The sequence below is a fragment of the Gallus gallus genome, chromosome 8 (genome assembly GCF_016699485.2).
Source record: "Gallus gallus isolate bGalGal1 chromosome 8, bGalGal1.mat.broiler.GRCg7b, whole genome shotgun sequence".
Taxonomy (NCBI): Eukaryota; Metazoa; Chordata; class Aves; order Galliformes; family Phasianidae; genus Gallus; species Gallus gallus.
The window spans coordinates 13196014-13210553 of NC_052539.1; the positions used below are offsets into that span (position 1 = coordinate 13196014).

The window sequence follows — 14540 nt, forward strand, 5'->3', positions numbered from 1 at the left end:
ATAATAGTGTCACTCAGCAGACCCCAGCCTTTTGAAAAAGAGCATTTTAGGTTTGGCCTGCCCTCTTACTAGCCCCAGTTCAGTGGCCTGGCTGTTGTCTGTGCTGAGAATCGCTGCACAGAAGCACTCCTGGTCCATGTATTAAACACTGCTTTCCCTTGTATTACTGAATAGGATGACAAAATATCACTTAAAACAGGGCCACTGGCTGTTATTACATCTTCCAGCTTGGCTGGTGTGGCTGGAGCACTCCTGCAAGCAAGAACCTGTGCTGCTGTCCCTGCTGTGCAGAGGAGATCACCGGTAAACCTTTCAGCAGGAGGTTTTCCAACAAACCCAGATTATCACCATTTTTCCTCTAGCACAAAACAAAGAAACCCCTTGTAATGTCAGAGCTTTTCACAGACCAGAAAATCTCATTGCCGGGAGTAAAGAATGGAGCAATGAGGATGAGAAAGCTCATAAATTAGTTACAAAGAAAAATGTTTTCCAGATATGACTCTTCTGCAAAAAAGGCCCAGCAACGTATTGTGAGATTTAAGTCTCCCCCCCCAACAGCAGGGTAGCACTGGGTAGCACTGCACCAGTGCATGAAACTACGCTAATTTCATTTTAGAGTATCACAAGTGTAAAAGCAGGCATAAATCCCAGTAAGTGGGGATTTCCCCTTATTACCACTACCTTTACCTTCCAAGGCAGTATAAAATGTAAGGAAGTTTGTTTACACATCTCTAAGTTCATAACAGTGCTATAAAAGCATTTACAGTAATCTGGAAATACCTGCACTGAATAAAAAAAAAACATAGCAGAGCAGGCATTTATGCAGTCAGAACAAATGAAAATCCAGAACAGGGACAAACACTTAGGAAGAAGTCAAACAGTCTAAGAACACATTAGAAGGCTGCAGAGTTATGTATTACTTCTGCATTTGCAGATGATGCAGTCTCCTGGAAAGAGGTCAAATGCAGCCTTGTGCCCTATGAATGGCAGTTTCCTCAGACAGCAGTTTTCTCGTGGCTTGTATCAAGGCTTAGTTTGGTCCAATAACTTTAGAGGCAGAGGTGAGTTACGCTAATAGCATACACGCTATAAAATCTTGCAATAATCAATACTATTTTATAGTATACTAATTATACCCAAGATACTGGTATAAATTGCAACCTATTTGAGACTACCTTGCCTGGAAAGAGGCTGAAAGCAAATGCTGGTAAATTCCCAAAACCCCAAGGGGGCAATTCAGCACTTACCTGTTGAAGTAACAAGTAACCACTGCTCCAGCAACTGTCATTTGCTGGCAGGCAAGAATGAATTCACTAGTCCAAATAAGGCCAATGAAATGATACCATGCCATGTAGCAAATTCCAGAAAAAGCTCTATATTCCACTTGTCCTTCTGAAGTAGTCTGTGCAGTACCTGGGATTGAGATTATGCCATCATATTAATATAGATCACTAGATACAAACAAAAAATGAAGTCTACCCTTTTTCTTAATTTTTCTTCAATGAAATTATAAGTGTTTCTTATTTCTATTCTCTCTGATAAAACCAGAGAACCAAAATTTTAATTGAAATTTTACAAAAAGCTTGGAATTAAATTAGGCTCAAAGCAGAGCTGCCAGTAGAGCGGAGAGGACAGCTACAGATCAGTAAAGATTTCTGAGAAAACGCTGCTCAAGATTTGAGCAGATTTGCTTCAGATGCAAATTAAAACTTAATTTTCTTCATTCAGATTTGAAATAAACTCACAGTCAGTTATGAAATACTTCAGATTTTCTCTGTAAGAAGCAAAAGTGCATAAAAATATTAAGAGTGCATAACATATCATTTAAAAAAAACAAAATCACAATTTTAACTACAATTGCAAATCACTATTACTAATTAGAACTAGGTCAACTTCTTCCAGTCACTATACTTTTTAGTCTTTGTGCAAAATACAAGCACATAAAGAAAGCATCTGTATGGTAGTAAGTACTCCAATGCTACTACTATATTGAGCATTTGCATTTATTGATGCACCGACAAATGCATTTATTCAAGCTAAATAAAACTGTTTCTACCTCAATTAATAACACAGAATTCATTCCATACTGAAAAGATGGCTTTTCACAAAAGGTAGGCATAGCTCGAACAACTGAATGATCAGACCTTTCTCTATGCAATCCAATGTATGTCACTTCACTTTGAAGTTCAGTCAGGATAATGGCATTGGAACATTCATTCCTAGTGAAAGGTCACTAGGCCCACCACCCGGTTTTGGGGCTTGTTTATTTGTTTTAAGTTTACCAGGCCTTTAATCCATTACCCTTCAAGATTGCAGAATAAAATGAGCTCTGGAGGTGAGCAGTTTCTTATTCTAACTGTACAAATTGAAGAAAGGGAGACAGAATTGTCTTTTACTGCTGGAACAGCATTCTAACATCAGTACTGAAGGGCACCATCTTCAAGTTCAAGAATACCACAGACATCAATCTACCTACAAAGTGGTACTCTTAATTCCACCTTATTTTTGTACAATAAAAGAGTGCATATTCAATAATAGCTAGAATTAGAAACAATAAAGGTTTGGTTTTCACCAGCAGGTTTAGACAAGCTTTACAAGCCTTCAGAAGCTAAGTCCATTTGCCTGTGAATTACTAAAATATGAATCCACCCCATAGTAGCTTTGCAAAATTATCTTCAAGAGCTTTAGAAGGGTCAAAAAACGCAATCTGGGTGTATAATTGTTATTATACGGTCAGCTTAAAAAAAAAAAAAAAAAAAAAGATTGAATTATCTAGCTTCTACAACGCTAGCAAAAGAAACTCATTTATTCCAGATTCTCTGAGAAGAAATACTTGCTATTGCAGCACAAAAATAAAAAAATAATAAATCTATGACTGGATTTATAACCTAGAAACTAAGCACTCTTCCCAGAGCTACGCCAATCTTATTCTCAGCAGTCTGGAAATCAAGACTTGCATCCACCAACATGCGATAGCGGGCCCTCAGGAGGAGCTGGTAGGTACTGTACCAGATGTGGCGATCAAGGCAACCTTTGCTGAAGTGCAAACAGACATTTTTTATTTGCTTTATTTTCTGAATGGTTACCAGTTTTAACTTGCTTAGTAAACCCTTCACAGTGATGTAAAGTTGGTCATTCACAGAAATACTGCTGCTTCCATTACATTAAAATGTATTTTAAGACTCTGAAATGCAAGATAATTGCTGTGAAGAAGCCAATTCTGTTATCTAAGATCTCCTATCACACACTTCCAGCCATTACTCTCCATCCCTTGCCTCCTCATTTTTAAGTTTGGATTCAAAAGTTGTTTTTCCTTTTTAGACAAATTTTTGGGGATAGATTCATCTACTTCAGTACATTAAAATAAGCTGTGTGTTATATCATTCCTTGTTCTGAACTCAAGGGGGCTTTCATCTCCATTTCTTCCTCCAGGGATTCTAGACTGCCATTTTCCTGCAGCACACACAGCCAGAGCCTGCCCCCAGCATGCTCATTAACCACAGCCTATAGTCCTTCCTTAGGAACTTGGGCAAACGCTATGTCAGCACTGCACAGGAAGGTCTCCCACCTTTTCATTTCTGTGCAGAGACATTATGCCATTTGGTAACAGGATTAACCATGTTTTCTACCATGCAATCCATGTGAGAATCTCTTTTACCAAGGAGGCACATCTCAGGTTTTGCTTCTCTAGCTTTGTCATGAGGACTGACAATAACCTGTACTGTAAACTACTTCCTTTTGTTTTTTAACAGCCTTCTAAAATAAGCAACTGCAGTATGAGCAGCAATGGTTTGGCCCTGTCTGACCAGCCTGACCCATGAGAGCACGTACAGCACTGTACTGTGCTGCACGAAATCAGGCACATCCACCTATGAATTCACCACTATCACTATGCTGTTTAGCTAAGGTAAACTAGTTGTGTAACCTCACAGAATTTATCAGTGTAAACATCTGTCTGACTGATACCCCTTCTGCTGGGCCCAATGTGGCCCAGTACATAACAATGCTGGCAACAGACTTACAGTGCTATCGTAACATACAGTAAAATACAATGTCATTTGTCATATGTCACTCCTAGTAGCACAGATAAACTTTAAAAGACAACACAGATACCCTGTTGACAAAAGCATCCTTTTCTTCATCACTGCTGATCTGAGATCTATCATCACTGAGATCTAACTGTTCGTGCAAGATAAACTTTCTCAGCCATGAAAGACAGTTTTAATTTGTCAACAGAATATTTTTCCTCCAATAAGAGGAAAACAATCATAGCAAAGCATTCCAAAAACCAATCTTTCTGGTGTACTATGCAGTCTCAGTGGTGATGCTAAGAACTCAGTAAAGAGCCTAAAGAACTGAGTACCCTCCAGATGAATCACCAAATCTGAAACCTCTGATCAGTACAAGTGCTGATCTGCTGCAAATACTTCAAAGCAGTGCTGTGAACAACGCAAACAGCCGTAAGTGTTTGCAGCAGCATTCAGAACAGTTTTTCCTCCTGACTCAGCAGCCCAGTGCTGTGCCACCATGTTAGTCAGCACAGCAATGCCACGACAAAGTCAGCGCATGCACAGCACCACCAGCTGCACTCTGGTCCTTTAAGAACTGTGTTAGATGCTCTTACGTGGCAACAGCTGCTGCAAGTTTTTGCTGTTGCTTGGAGCAGCAGGCTGCTTCCAGGGATGAGAATTCCTGGGAAGTCCAGTTTAGCAGTTTCCTTATCAGAAATAAAGAACCACTGCCTAGAAAATACTGAGAGCTTGTTTATCAGTTCCTGTTAACACGAAAATACAACACAAACTTCCCACTGCTAAGCGAAGAAAGGTTCTGGCAGCATACACTGCATCTTCATATGTCCTCCAGAACTTATTGTATTATTTTATTTAGTCTCTTCCCATGTAGTGTTATTTATATCTAATCTAGCCAACTGTAATTGGGAAGTCAAGGATCTCGCAGGAAATAAGTCTTCATTGTTGGTTTAGCTACTGAAAAACTCGATACAACAGTTCTATTGCTCAACTGCCTATAGCATGCACCTTCACAACAGGAAAACCTTATGCTGTCTTCTCATCCTACATTATGCGCACAGTATTTATGCCTTGTGGACTCCACAGCTCATGCACACCAGGAAGCTGAAAGACATGTATTGCTGTGCCAGACAGCCACTTCAGATCCGCAATGAAACACCCCACAAATTCACAAACAGTAAGACTCAATAACCCTAAGATCTATCAGCTTTTCTAAAGCACAGCTGAATTCCATTCCTACCCAGATAATGGTTCTAACTGGTGCCACTGTTTGCACTGTTTCCAGTCTCATGAAGGCTGGCATTTCTCCTAGATTTCCAGCTCTGGAATTCACTTGCTCTCTGCTTCTCTTACAGATTCTGAATTACTGAAGTACTTAAGCAGGTGCCTACCTTAAAATGCATAAGTAGTCCCACTGATTTTAATAGGCTTATCCACGTGTTTCAAGTTAGTCATGTGCATAAGTACCCTTCTAAGAAACGTCTATTATAGTTCCCAAGAAGGCTGTCTCTGCTCACAGTTCCACTAACTGTTGGAGAAGATGTAAATAAGTGCCTGTGTGGTGGCATAAAGATCAGGTGCACCACAGCTGAAGCAAGGATCAGGTGCTCCAGAGCTGTAAGATGCAGAGATGCTTTAAATATTACATAACTAGCGAAGGTTCAAGGAAAATGTTAAGAACAGGTGTATCACAGCAGCAAGCAGAATTCATTTGCCTATCTCTTTGTATTAGACTAAAGACTGGCGTCTTCATAAACATTTCAGTTTCTCAGCTTCCTTAATATATCTGCATTTCAAACAGTCTCAGAAAAATACATTAATGAGAAGTCAAAGTGTCAAAAAAAAAAAAAGACACAAACAGCTCTATTTTACAAAGTGAATGCCTGCTAAGCAGCTATTTGTCAACAGAAAAAACAATTGTTCCAAGAAAGCAGATCTTGGGAGAACTTCAGAGAAGTACTCTCAACTGATGTAAAAAGCCCACAAAACTCAAAAAAAAAACAAAAAAAAAACCCAAAAAAAAACCCAAACAACAAAGGAAATGTCTTCCATCTACAGGGTGATCAGAGAAAACCAGCATAAAATACAAAGCTGCTCAGCCAACACCATGTTGTTAACCAAACAGCACTATATATGTTCGTTTATCCTCATCTTGAGCTACAAACAAAATCTAAGCTGCGGTTTATTGGGCAGAGTGTGGGACAGAACAACTGTCTGTCATATTTCTGTCATCTACCTTCTTCAAAACCCCTCAATCTGTGGGCCAGACAAAACAATCCTTCATCTTTCCCCCAGATCATTAAATGGCTAAAATTGCCTTTGTTGTCTGTAAGCTCCCTTCAAGAGTTACTCTCTAATCAGAGCTGCTGTAAACAACTGAGGAGACTGAGAACAAACGTTTCCCACACGACTTTATCGGCACCTAGCGGGCACCAGGGCTGCTGCAGGGCACTTACACGCCATTTATACAGAGATCTCAGCCCTCTGACTTTGCCAAGAACTCAGTTTACACCTGTTGGGTAACAACAGCCACCATTTCACACAGAAAGCAAAATAAAAAGCTTAATTACAAACAAATATTAAAATGAATGGCATCAAGTTTTAATCAGAAAAATCAGTTGAACATGTGAAGTTGCATTTTTCTACCCACATTCATGCTTAGGCTGTAACTTAGAACTGGTATGGGTTATTCATCAAATGCACATTTCCTTCTAAATATTAACACCTTATCTGTTAACAGAAAGCTCTTAAAGAATCAACACCTCCACTAAGGACTTCCTGGTGAAAGATCTCATTCAAAACATCTGTTTTGCAAGACTCCCCATGTGAGAAATACACTGATAATTAAGTGCCTGGAAATGACCTTCTCTTTTATGCTGAATCTGCAAGAAATCACCACCACTCTACAATGCAGCAACATTATGATGCTGCCTTCTGTACCACCTTATGTGTATCACTCTCTGGAAACATCAGCATCCCTGCTGTGCTTGGGAAAGAACAAAAAGTAAAACACCTCTGAGCCAGGAGAGGTCCGTTGTACTCTGCGTGTTGCAGCTGGTCCCAAACTTTGAATCCTACTCCCCAAGACAGCAGGAAAAAAAAAAAAAAAAAAAAAAAAAAAGAGTTGAGTGGAAATGTCTTGTACAAAGAATACACCCAATAACGGAAAATGGCACAACATGGAAAAATCATAAAAAGCTTCCGAAAGGCAGTTTTCACTGGGGTTTATTTCCCTGTGAACACACACAGAATCTGCAACTTACTGCTTTTCTGCAAATCTGTAAAAACATCCGAGGAAGGATCTGACTCGCTCCCCATCCAGCACTTATCGCCGAGCTGTTTCTGTCACGAGCTAAAACATTTCTATTCTTTTCATGATTGCTGCATTTCCAAAAGCTTTTCAATATGACAGATTCAGCTGGTATAGTCTAAATTTATATTCAACAAAGGCAAGCTTCACATCCTTATATGTGCTTATTTAGTGTATCAGTGAATATTCTTGCGGAAAAGGTGTCATCTCAGCTTCAAGTCTAGCATGTAGTATTTTCTCTAATAGTACTTGTTAATTATATTATATATATTATTATATATCCGCTTGTTTTAATTCATTCTGTTTTACCTGCATAGCTCACCAATGAAAATTGGAGGGAAATGAATTCTGGTCTAGCCTAAGCAGCAGGTGGCTGATGCACAGTGCAGAGAGATGATGCCCCTGTCTGCAAGTGAAGTGGGTGAGATGGAAGGTGTCATGGGACAGGAGTGAGGTCTCTGTCCCACAGTGACAGGAATATTGCCAATTTTGCAAAAGGGCTTCAACTACAGAAAAGCTGGAGGCTTTTCTGGTCTGGGCCACAGGCTCAAGGAGTGGTAGAATCACAAGACAAAATTATCAGACTTAAGTGTCGGAACAGTTTAGCTGCATTTGCTTCTCCACACACAGAGTGCCACAAAGATGCAGAAGAAAACAAAGTCAAGAATAAGTAAAGCTTTTATGACAAACAGCTGTCTCTACCTGCATCGGTTCTGCACAAACTCAAATCCAGAGGACAAAACTGACTCTTAGCAGTGGCTACAGAAATTCAAAATGAAAACAAAACAAAACTAACACCCAAAACACAATCCTTCCTACGGACAAATCTGACATCTGCATGAAGAGTTTTACGCAGAGTTGCACACAACCAGCCTAGCTTTCTTCCTTCAGATGGCGTTCCAAAGGACAACCTCCCCCCTCCCTCACAGCGATGCTTGGCCAAGGGACAGTGACCAAGTTACCCATGGTTCAATCAGTGACAGATCTGATAGCAGTATGTCTGTCAGTTCTATTATGCTCATAATCTGCTCTTCCTACAGATCCTTCATAGAACAATTGACTTTCTCTTCAGAGCACCTCCTCTACAATCTCAAGAGTGTCTAGATCGATCCAGATACCATTGCACCAGTCTAAATAATTACAGCAGTTGTCAGTAAAGTACTGCTCATAGAGCACTGCCTCTGTGACAACTGAACGGTGTTTATAGTCAGAGGAGATGAACAGGAGGGAGGACACAATATTCAGTGCAGTTACAGAACGAGAATGTGGCTTTCTTCATTTATATACCTCAAACACACATACATATCCATCATGATCTGATCATAAGCTAAATAACTGAGAAAGAAAACAACTAAAGCCCACATGTAGGAGCGACAGTTCTCTCTTCTGTAGCGCTGTGACTCACAGAACTTTAGCAATGACTCCAGCAAGAGAAAGAGGGACAGGAAGGGTAACAGTTGTATAACAAGGCTAGCCCACATTTTGCATACTAAGACCAGAGGGTCTCATACTTAAGAAGTGAACTTAGGAAACAGATTATTCATAAGAAGGAAGCAAAGCGTACACTTACCTGCAGTTCCTAAGCTAAGCAGCACAGCAACCCAAAATACCCAGAAGATGATCAGAATCAGAAAGGTCCAAAGTGGTTGGAACAGGAGGAAAGGGATTCTGCCCATTATTTTACCAACAATCTGAAAGAGCTGTACAGTGAACTGAAGCCTTTTTCTTAGCACAAGTATAAGGGAAAGCAGAACAACCTGTTAGATAAAAGAAATAATTATTAGTTGTTTGGTTTTTTTTCCCCTAAAAAAAAAAGTATGAAAAGTTGTGAAACGTAGGTCCAGGGGATATAGATTTCACAAAGACATGACAGCAAGGCATCTTTCACAAACACTGTGCACTGGAAATGCTTCCTAAGACACTGCCAATATTCTGAAGGAGCCTGTGAATTAAAATCTTTGATTTCACAGAATTAATTCTATAAGTGTTACTACCGCTTCCTTAAAATAAAACAGAACTCATAAATCTGTAATCCATGCAGTAGAAACAACCTGTTTTTCTTTACAGCAATGAACACAGAGGTATGCTACACACAGCACACTGCTTTCATTTATCCTGTATGTCATGAACATGTAAGCTTCCTTTTACTCCAGTCAGCTTACTGCTGTTCACAACAGTAGGAGAAGCCAAACCAAATTGGCTGGGTATACATGGAGGCAAAGCAGACATAAAATGAAACCTTATTTAAATAATCTTTTTTCCCCAAGACAAACAACCAACCAACCACCACCACCACGATGCAAAAAACTCACAACCTCACAATTTTTTTGGTATTTGGCAGCTATGAACAGCATTTAAAACAACAACAAAAAAAGAGCTGGAATTTATAAAACAACAAATGCATCAGGTGGCAGCTGTTTGCTTCGCCACCGCTTTTCTTGCCTGCTCTGCAAAGAGCAGCCTGCAGCAGTGGATGTTCCTCCACTCCTACAACCAAAATGAAACCCCTCCTACTCTTTTATTATCAACAGTTAAAAGGTTATTGTGCATAACTTACAGAGGATATGAAAAAAATCTGATCTATAAGATTTTTATTTTCACCATAAAGTGTCAGACTGTTCATATCCAGTGAATTCCAGCCCATGGATCCTATTCTGTTTTAAGAAAACAGAGATGCCATCATTTTTACAAATGTTTCATGAACTGCAGATTGTACACTCATATTGAGCAATGACTCCTTTAACAGAGAATCACAATGAGAAACTCTCTTTAAAAGTCACAAGACAGAGCCAGGTTTTCTGTTGGAAAACAAGGATAACGAGAGAAAAGCAGAATCTCACCCTGTAGTGTGAGGCCGAGGCACTGCTGCCTGTTCTGTGCCTGCCCCTTCCATTGTCTAACAAAACCACTCCTCTCTACAATTGACAGGATGGGCTGAATGCACGGGTTGTGCTCACAAGCAGCCAGTGCCTCTCTGCTCACCCACGATTCTCCAGCTAGCTGATGCACAGGGCAACTGGGATGGAACATAACTGCATTTCTACAAAACTGATGACAATACTGTTTATATAGAGTTGAAGTGTGGTAGAGCCCAGAGCTGACAAATGAGATACATAATGAAGATACAAAACTATTTAAATGACTATAAGCAGTCACAGATTCTCTTTTTCAAATCTGAAAGAAATAAGGGATTAGTCCTACTGTTGCAAAACCACTGCAGTTCAAGCTTTCAAGTCACAGCCCCATCACTGCTTGCTGTAAAATGCTACTTACTGTAACTGCTGTAGAGAAGATGGCATATCCAAATAGAAATTTTACATTCTCCTTTTCTGTTTCCAATTCAGTGCTGGGATCGTTCCTGTAGTCGTAGTAGAGCCACCAGAGGACACCCGAGACAACTGCAGCAAACAAGCAGCATGAAGGCTGGCAGTGCTCCCCAGGCTGCCACCCCAAAGTCCCTCTGACCATCCCCAGCTCCGCTCAAGAGCTGTCATGTAGGAAAGGTATAGCGTCAGTGATCACAGAGAAAAGTCACATCGTGGTCTGTTAGACTGAAGTACAAGCCCAGCAGATGATTTGGTTTACTTGCAGCTATTCTAAAACTCAGCCATGTAATTTTGTTGAGGAAATACGAAGCTGTTACAAAATGGCAAGCTTTAACTGGACACGTTCCCACAGTTCTCCCTCTCCGAAGCAGGCAATGTAAAACTTCACTACACTTTCTTGTGAAACAGCAGTATTTCCATAACTGCATTCATCAGCCAAAAGAAATGTCATTTCCAGACATCTATAAAGAATTAAAACTGACAATCATTCCAACACTCGGCAGCTGGAATGGCACAGCCAGATGCTGGCACCCCAAGGCAGGCAGGACTCTGCTTGGAAATAGCTGTGGTTACTAAGGACAGCCTCCAAGAAAGGGACAGCTGTTTGTTCAGCTGCCTCTCCATCAGTTCAGTGAGATGACCCCGTTTCGTGAATGCTAAAAGGTAAACATACTTACATAACAACCCAAACACAACCAGTGCAATCAAAGTATGGACCAGAAGTGTCCGAATGAATCTGAAGGTCAAAACCACTATAAAAGAGAAAGCTGAAAAATACACAAAGTAAGTTTATTATGAGTGTTACTACCCATTTAACTTAACCCTTACTTACTTTACAGTTAGCATTCTATTAGAATTCAGGCTTTTACTTCTAAAGAGGAATATGAAAAGCAGCAATGTGTTCTGAAGCTGGTGACCTTTTATAACGTTTAAAACAGATACCTCAAACCTAATAATGAGTTTATAACTGAAATGTCTTACTTTGGGAATCATTATCTTTTCAACAGTATTTATGAAAGTTTTAAGTTAAAAATCAAGACATTAATGCTAATGGCATTATTCCTTTTATCAACAGCTTCTCAGTCCCCTGTAAAGAGACGTATCACCCTCAGGTATTTCCTAGCACTGTATTTTAGTCTATTACTGCACTCATAACAAAAACAACAACAACAACAACAACAACAAAAACAATTCTTTCTTGAGAATAAATCTGTCTAGAAAAATCTGAAGAAGATCATTAAATTAAAAATATGAAGTTAACAAAAGTATTTTGAACTTCACATTTCAACTGAATATTACTATTCACTTATTATTCACAACCTCATTTTTTTTATTTGTAACCTTACCTAGTGCAAGAACACTCAGTCCTATCACAGTATCTCTTCCTGCCAATATTCCACTCAGAATTCGGTGAAAAACATCCATTTCATTAACCATACTTATTAAGACAGATGCATATTTGGAATAGCATTCAGGATGTTGTGGAACACACCGATTAAATAATGGAAAAGATTTACTGGAAGGTTAAAAACAAAGAGAGAGAAAAATGATTCCATTACTGGACAAACAATTTCAAACCCACAGAGATTTATCCCTCTGCTCCTTCTGAGCCCTCTACAGCACTCCACCAGCACCCCCAGCACAGTGCAGCAGCAGCTGACAGTCACTATCTGCAGCCCACCAGTCCCCCTCCCTGCCTCCACCGTACACATGGAGTCTGACCCAGCAGGGCAGGGCGCTGGGATGGGAGCGGTCCCTTACAAATGCTCAGGCAGTGGCATCATACCTCATCTGCAAAATAAACTCCTGGCGGCACCATGCCTGCACTGCTGGGTGAGAACATCCATTCAAGGCCAACGTGGGGAAAAAAGTGGATTACTGTCTCACTCACCATCAGCACGTAGTTCCTATTCTGTTTCTAGCCTGGCTTCACCCATTCTGCTCCCATGTCTTTACATAAAGTCTAAACCCACACAAGCACGGCTGTAAACTTCATTGTAAGTAATGCTAAACTGTGAACATTTCACATCATTTTGAGGATATTTAAGTATTCTAAAACCCTCTCCAAAACAATGTTTGTAAGGTACATGTAACACCATCACATATCTACATATAAATCTATTTGTTTTTTTTCCAGCTAGCTTACTGAATATATTCATTGTTCCACTCTGGCAAGGCTGCACTGCAACAAAGACATATTCATACCTAAGTGGAGAGGTTTATTCATCAACACATTAAAACTGCTCTGACTAGCTTTGCTTCTACGATGAAATATTACCATGCAACATGAACATGCTGAGTTCCCTGCCAAATAAGAAAAGACCTAAAAAGACAAATATGCCATATTTTTCATCAATTTGCATGTCTTTCTTTGATCCACTGTGATGGTAATGGCTGCACGTGTCCCATGCTCCTTCCTGGTGTTTCACCCTCTATGTTCTCATCAGAGCAGTAGACGACTTAGCTCTGCAAACATGGAGATTCCAATTCTTTATTCTAACTTCATAAAAGTAGAATTTTAAATCATGGTTTTAAGGATTTTGACTCACTAACTCATAATAAATAAAAATACAACTAAGTCAATATATCCATACTTAACATGCTGGAAAATGCTAGACCCTGCTATCCACAGACCTGTGCTTCAAGTCAGCTGGCTGTGAAATAACTCTGACAAGTAATTTCTGAGTTCAGGATAATAATCAAGGCCTGAGAGCACAGCTACTTTTCTTAGCACTAAGGGAGAGAGCAAAAATCTGTGCAGAAAATAAGTCACTTCTCATGTGGAGTGCTCTGTCCCTGATTTGGAGAGAAAACACCTCTAAAGGGTGGAGGAACAGAGAGAATGCAGTCCTTGCTCATTCTCCAGGACAGGACATGGGTGTGTTCTGAGGCACACACAAGAAACCCGTAAGGATACAGGTACAAAAATAAACAGTGCACAACCATTCTGATTTTACATGGCGTCATGTACAGAATGTGAGGAACTAAGAATCCTTAATAAGCTATGAGGACATCAGGGTGTTGTAAAGCATCCAGCACTTCTTACCTTGGTGGAACGGGCAGTGTGGGACACAGCTCAGCTGCCTTTGGATTTAGTGTGTAACTGGAAATGCTCAGGTTGTAAACACAAAGACAAGAACCTAAGAAATAAAAGAGATGGAAAATATATATTAGTTACAGTTCTGGAGAAAAACACACTAAGTTTTGCTTACACTTCTGCTTTGATCCCTTAGCAGACCACATTCATCACTGATATTCCAGTAGGAACATAAACTAAAATTAGTTACCAGGTAAATCTATAGCAACTTCTATGGGGTCTTCTGTCTTCTAGACTTAACTGTAACTACCACTCACTGATCTTCATGGAGGGTGAGCACATTGTTTGTTCCATGGTGCAATACTTCAGCTCTGAACTCCTATTCCTTAAGACTACACAAAAACCTAAACTGACACATGCCACAGCAGAATAGGGCCCTCATAATTTAGAACACAATATCTATCTATCCAGAAGCTTAACATTTCCTACTCTCTGGGCTGAACAGTGCCAGGTACTCTGCTAAGAATACTCTGCTCCATTACATAACGCTGCTAGGAAAGAAATGCTGTATGCATTCAAGCCATTCAAAACGCAATGCTGCCCTCTCCCTTGACATAAACACACAAGCAATTTTAGCACATGGATGGAATTTCACGCCATTTTATTCAGTTACACTGAAGTTACACTGAAACTACTTATATATCACAGGAGTTTACAGCTTTCTGTACATAACTAAATGGCAAAATATTCTAAAATGAAATTAAAACAAATATGGTCAGTTTAAATAGAAACTCTTGTCAAAACATTAAAAAAAAAAAAAAAAAAAAAAAAAAGGATAG

General features: G+C 39.7%; 1 protein-coding gene across 6 annotated transcripts in view; it reads right to left on the reverse strand.

Moving 5' to 3' along the window:
• Nucleotides 1-14540, reverse strand: part of SLC44A3 (solute carrier family 44 member 3) — a 92275-nt gene that overhangs the window by 20135 nt on the left and 57600 nt on the right. For all 6 annotated transcript variants that reach the window (XM_046944748.1, XM_040705037.2, XM_004936581.5 and 3 more), the window contains 6 exons: nucleotides 13711-13804; nucleotides 12011-12180; nucleotides 11342-11431; nucleotides 10612-10736; nucleotides 8909-9095; nucleotides 1248-1413 (listed from right to left, as the gene is read on the reverse strand). In XM_046944748.1, coding sequence (XP_046800704.1) covers nucleotides 1248-1413; nucleotides 8909-9095; nucleotides 10612-10736; nucleotides 11342-11431; nucleotides 12011-12180; nucleotides 13711-13804 — 832 coding nt within the window. The remainder of the gene's footprint in view (nucleotides 1-1247; nucleotides 1414-8908; nucleotides 9096-10611; nucleotides 10737-11341; nucleotides 11432-12010; nucleotides 12181-13710; nucleotides 13805-14540) is intronic.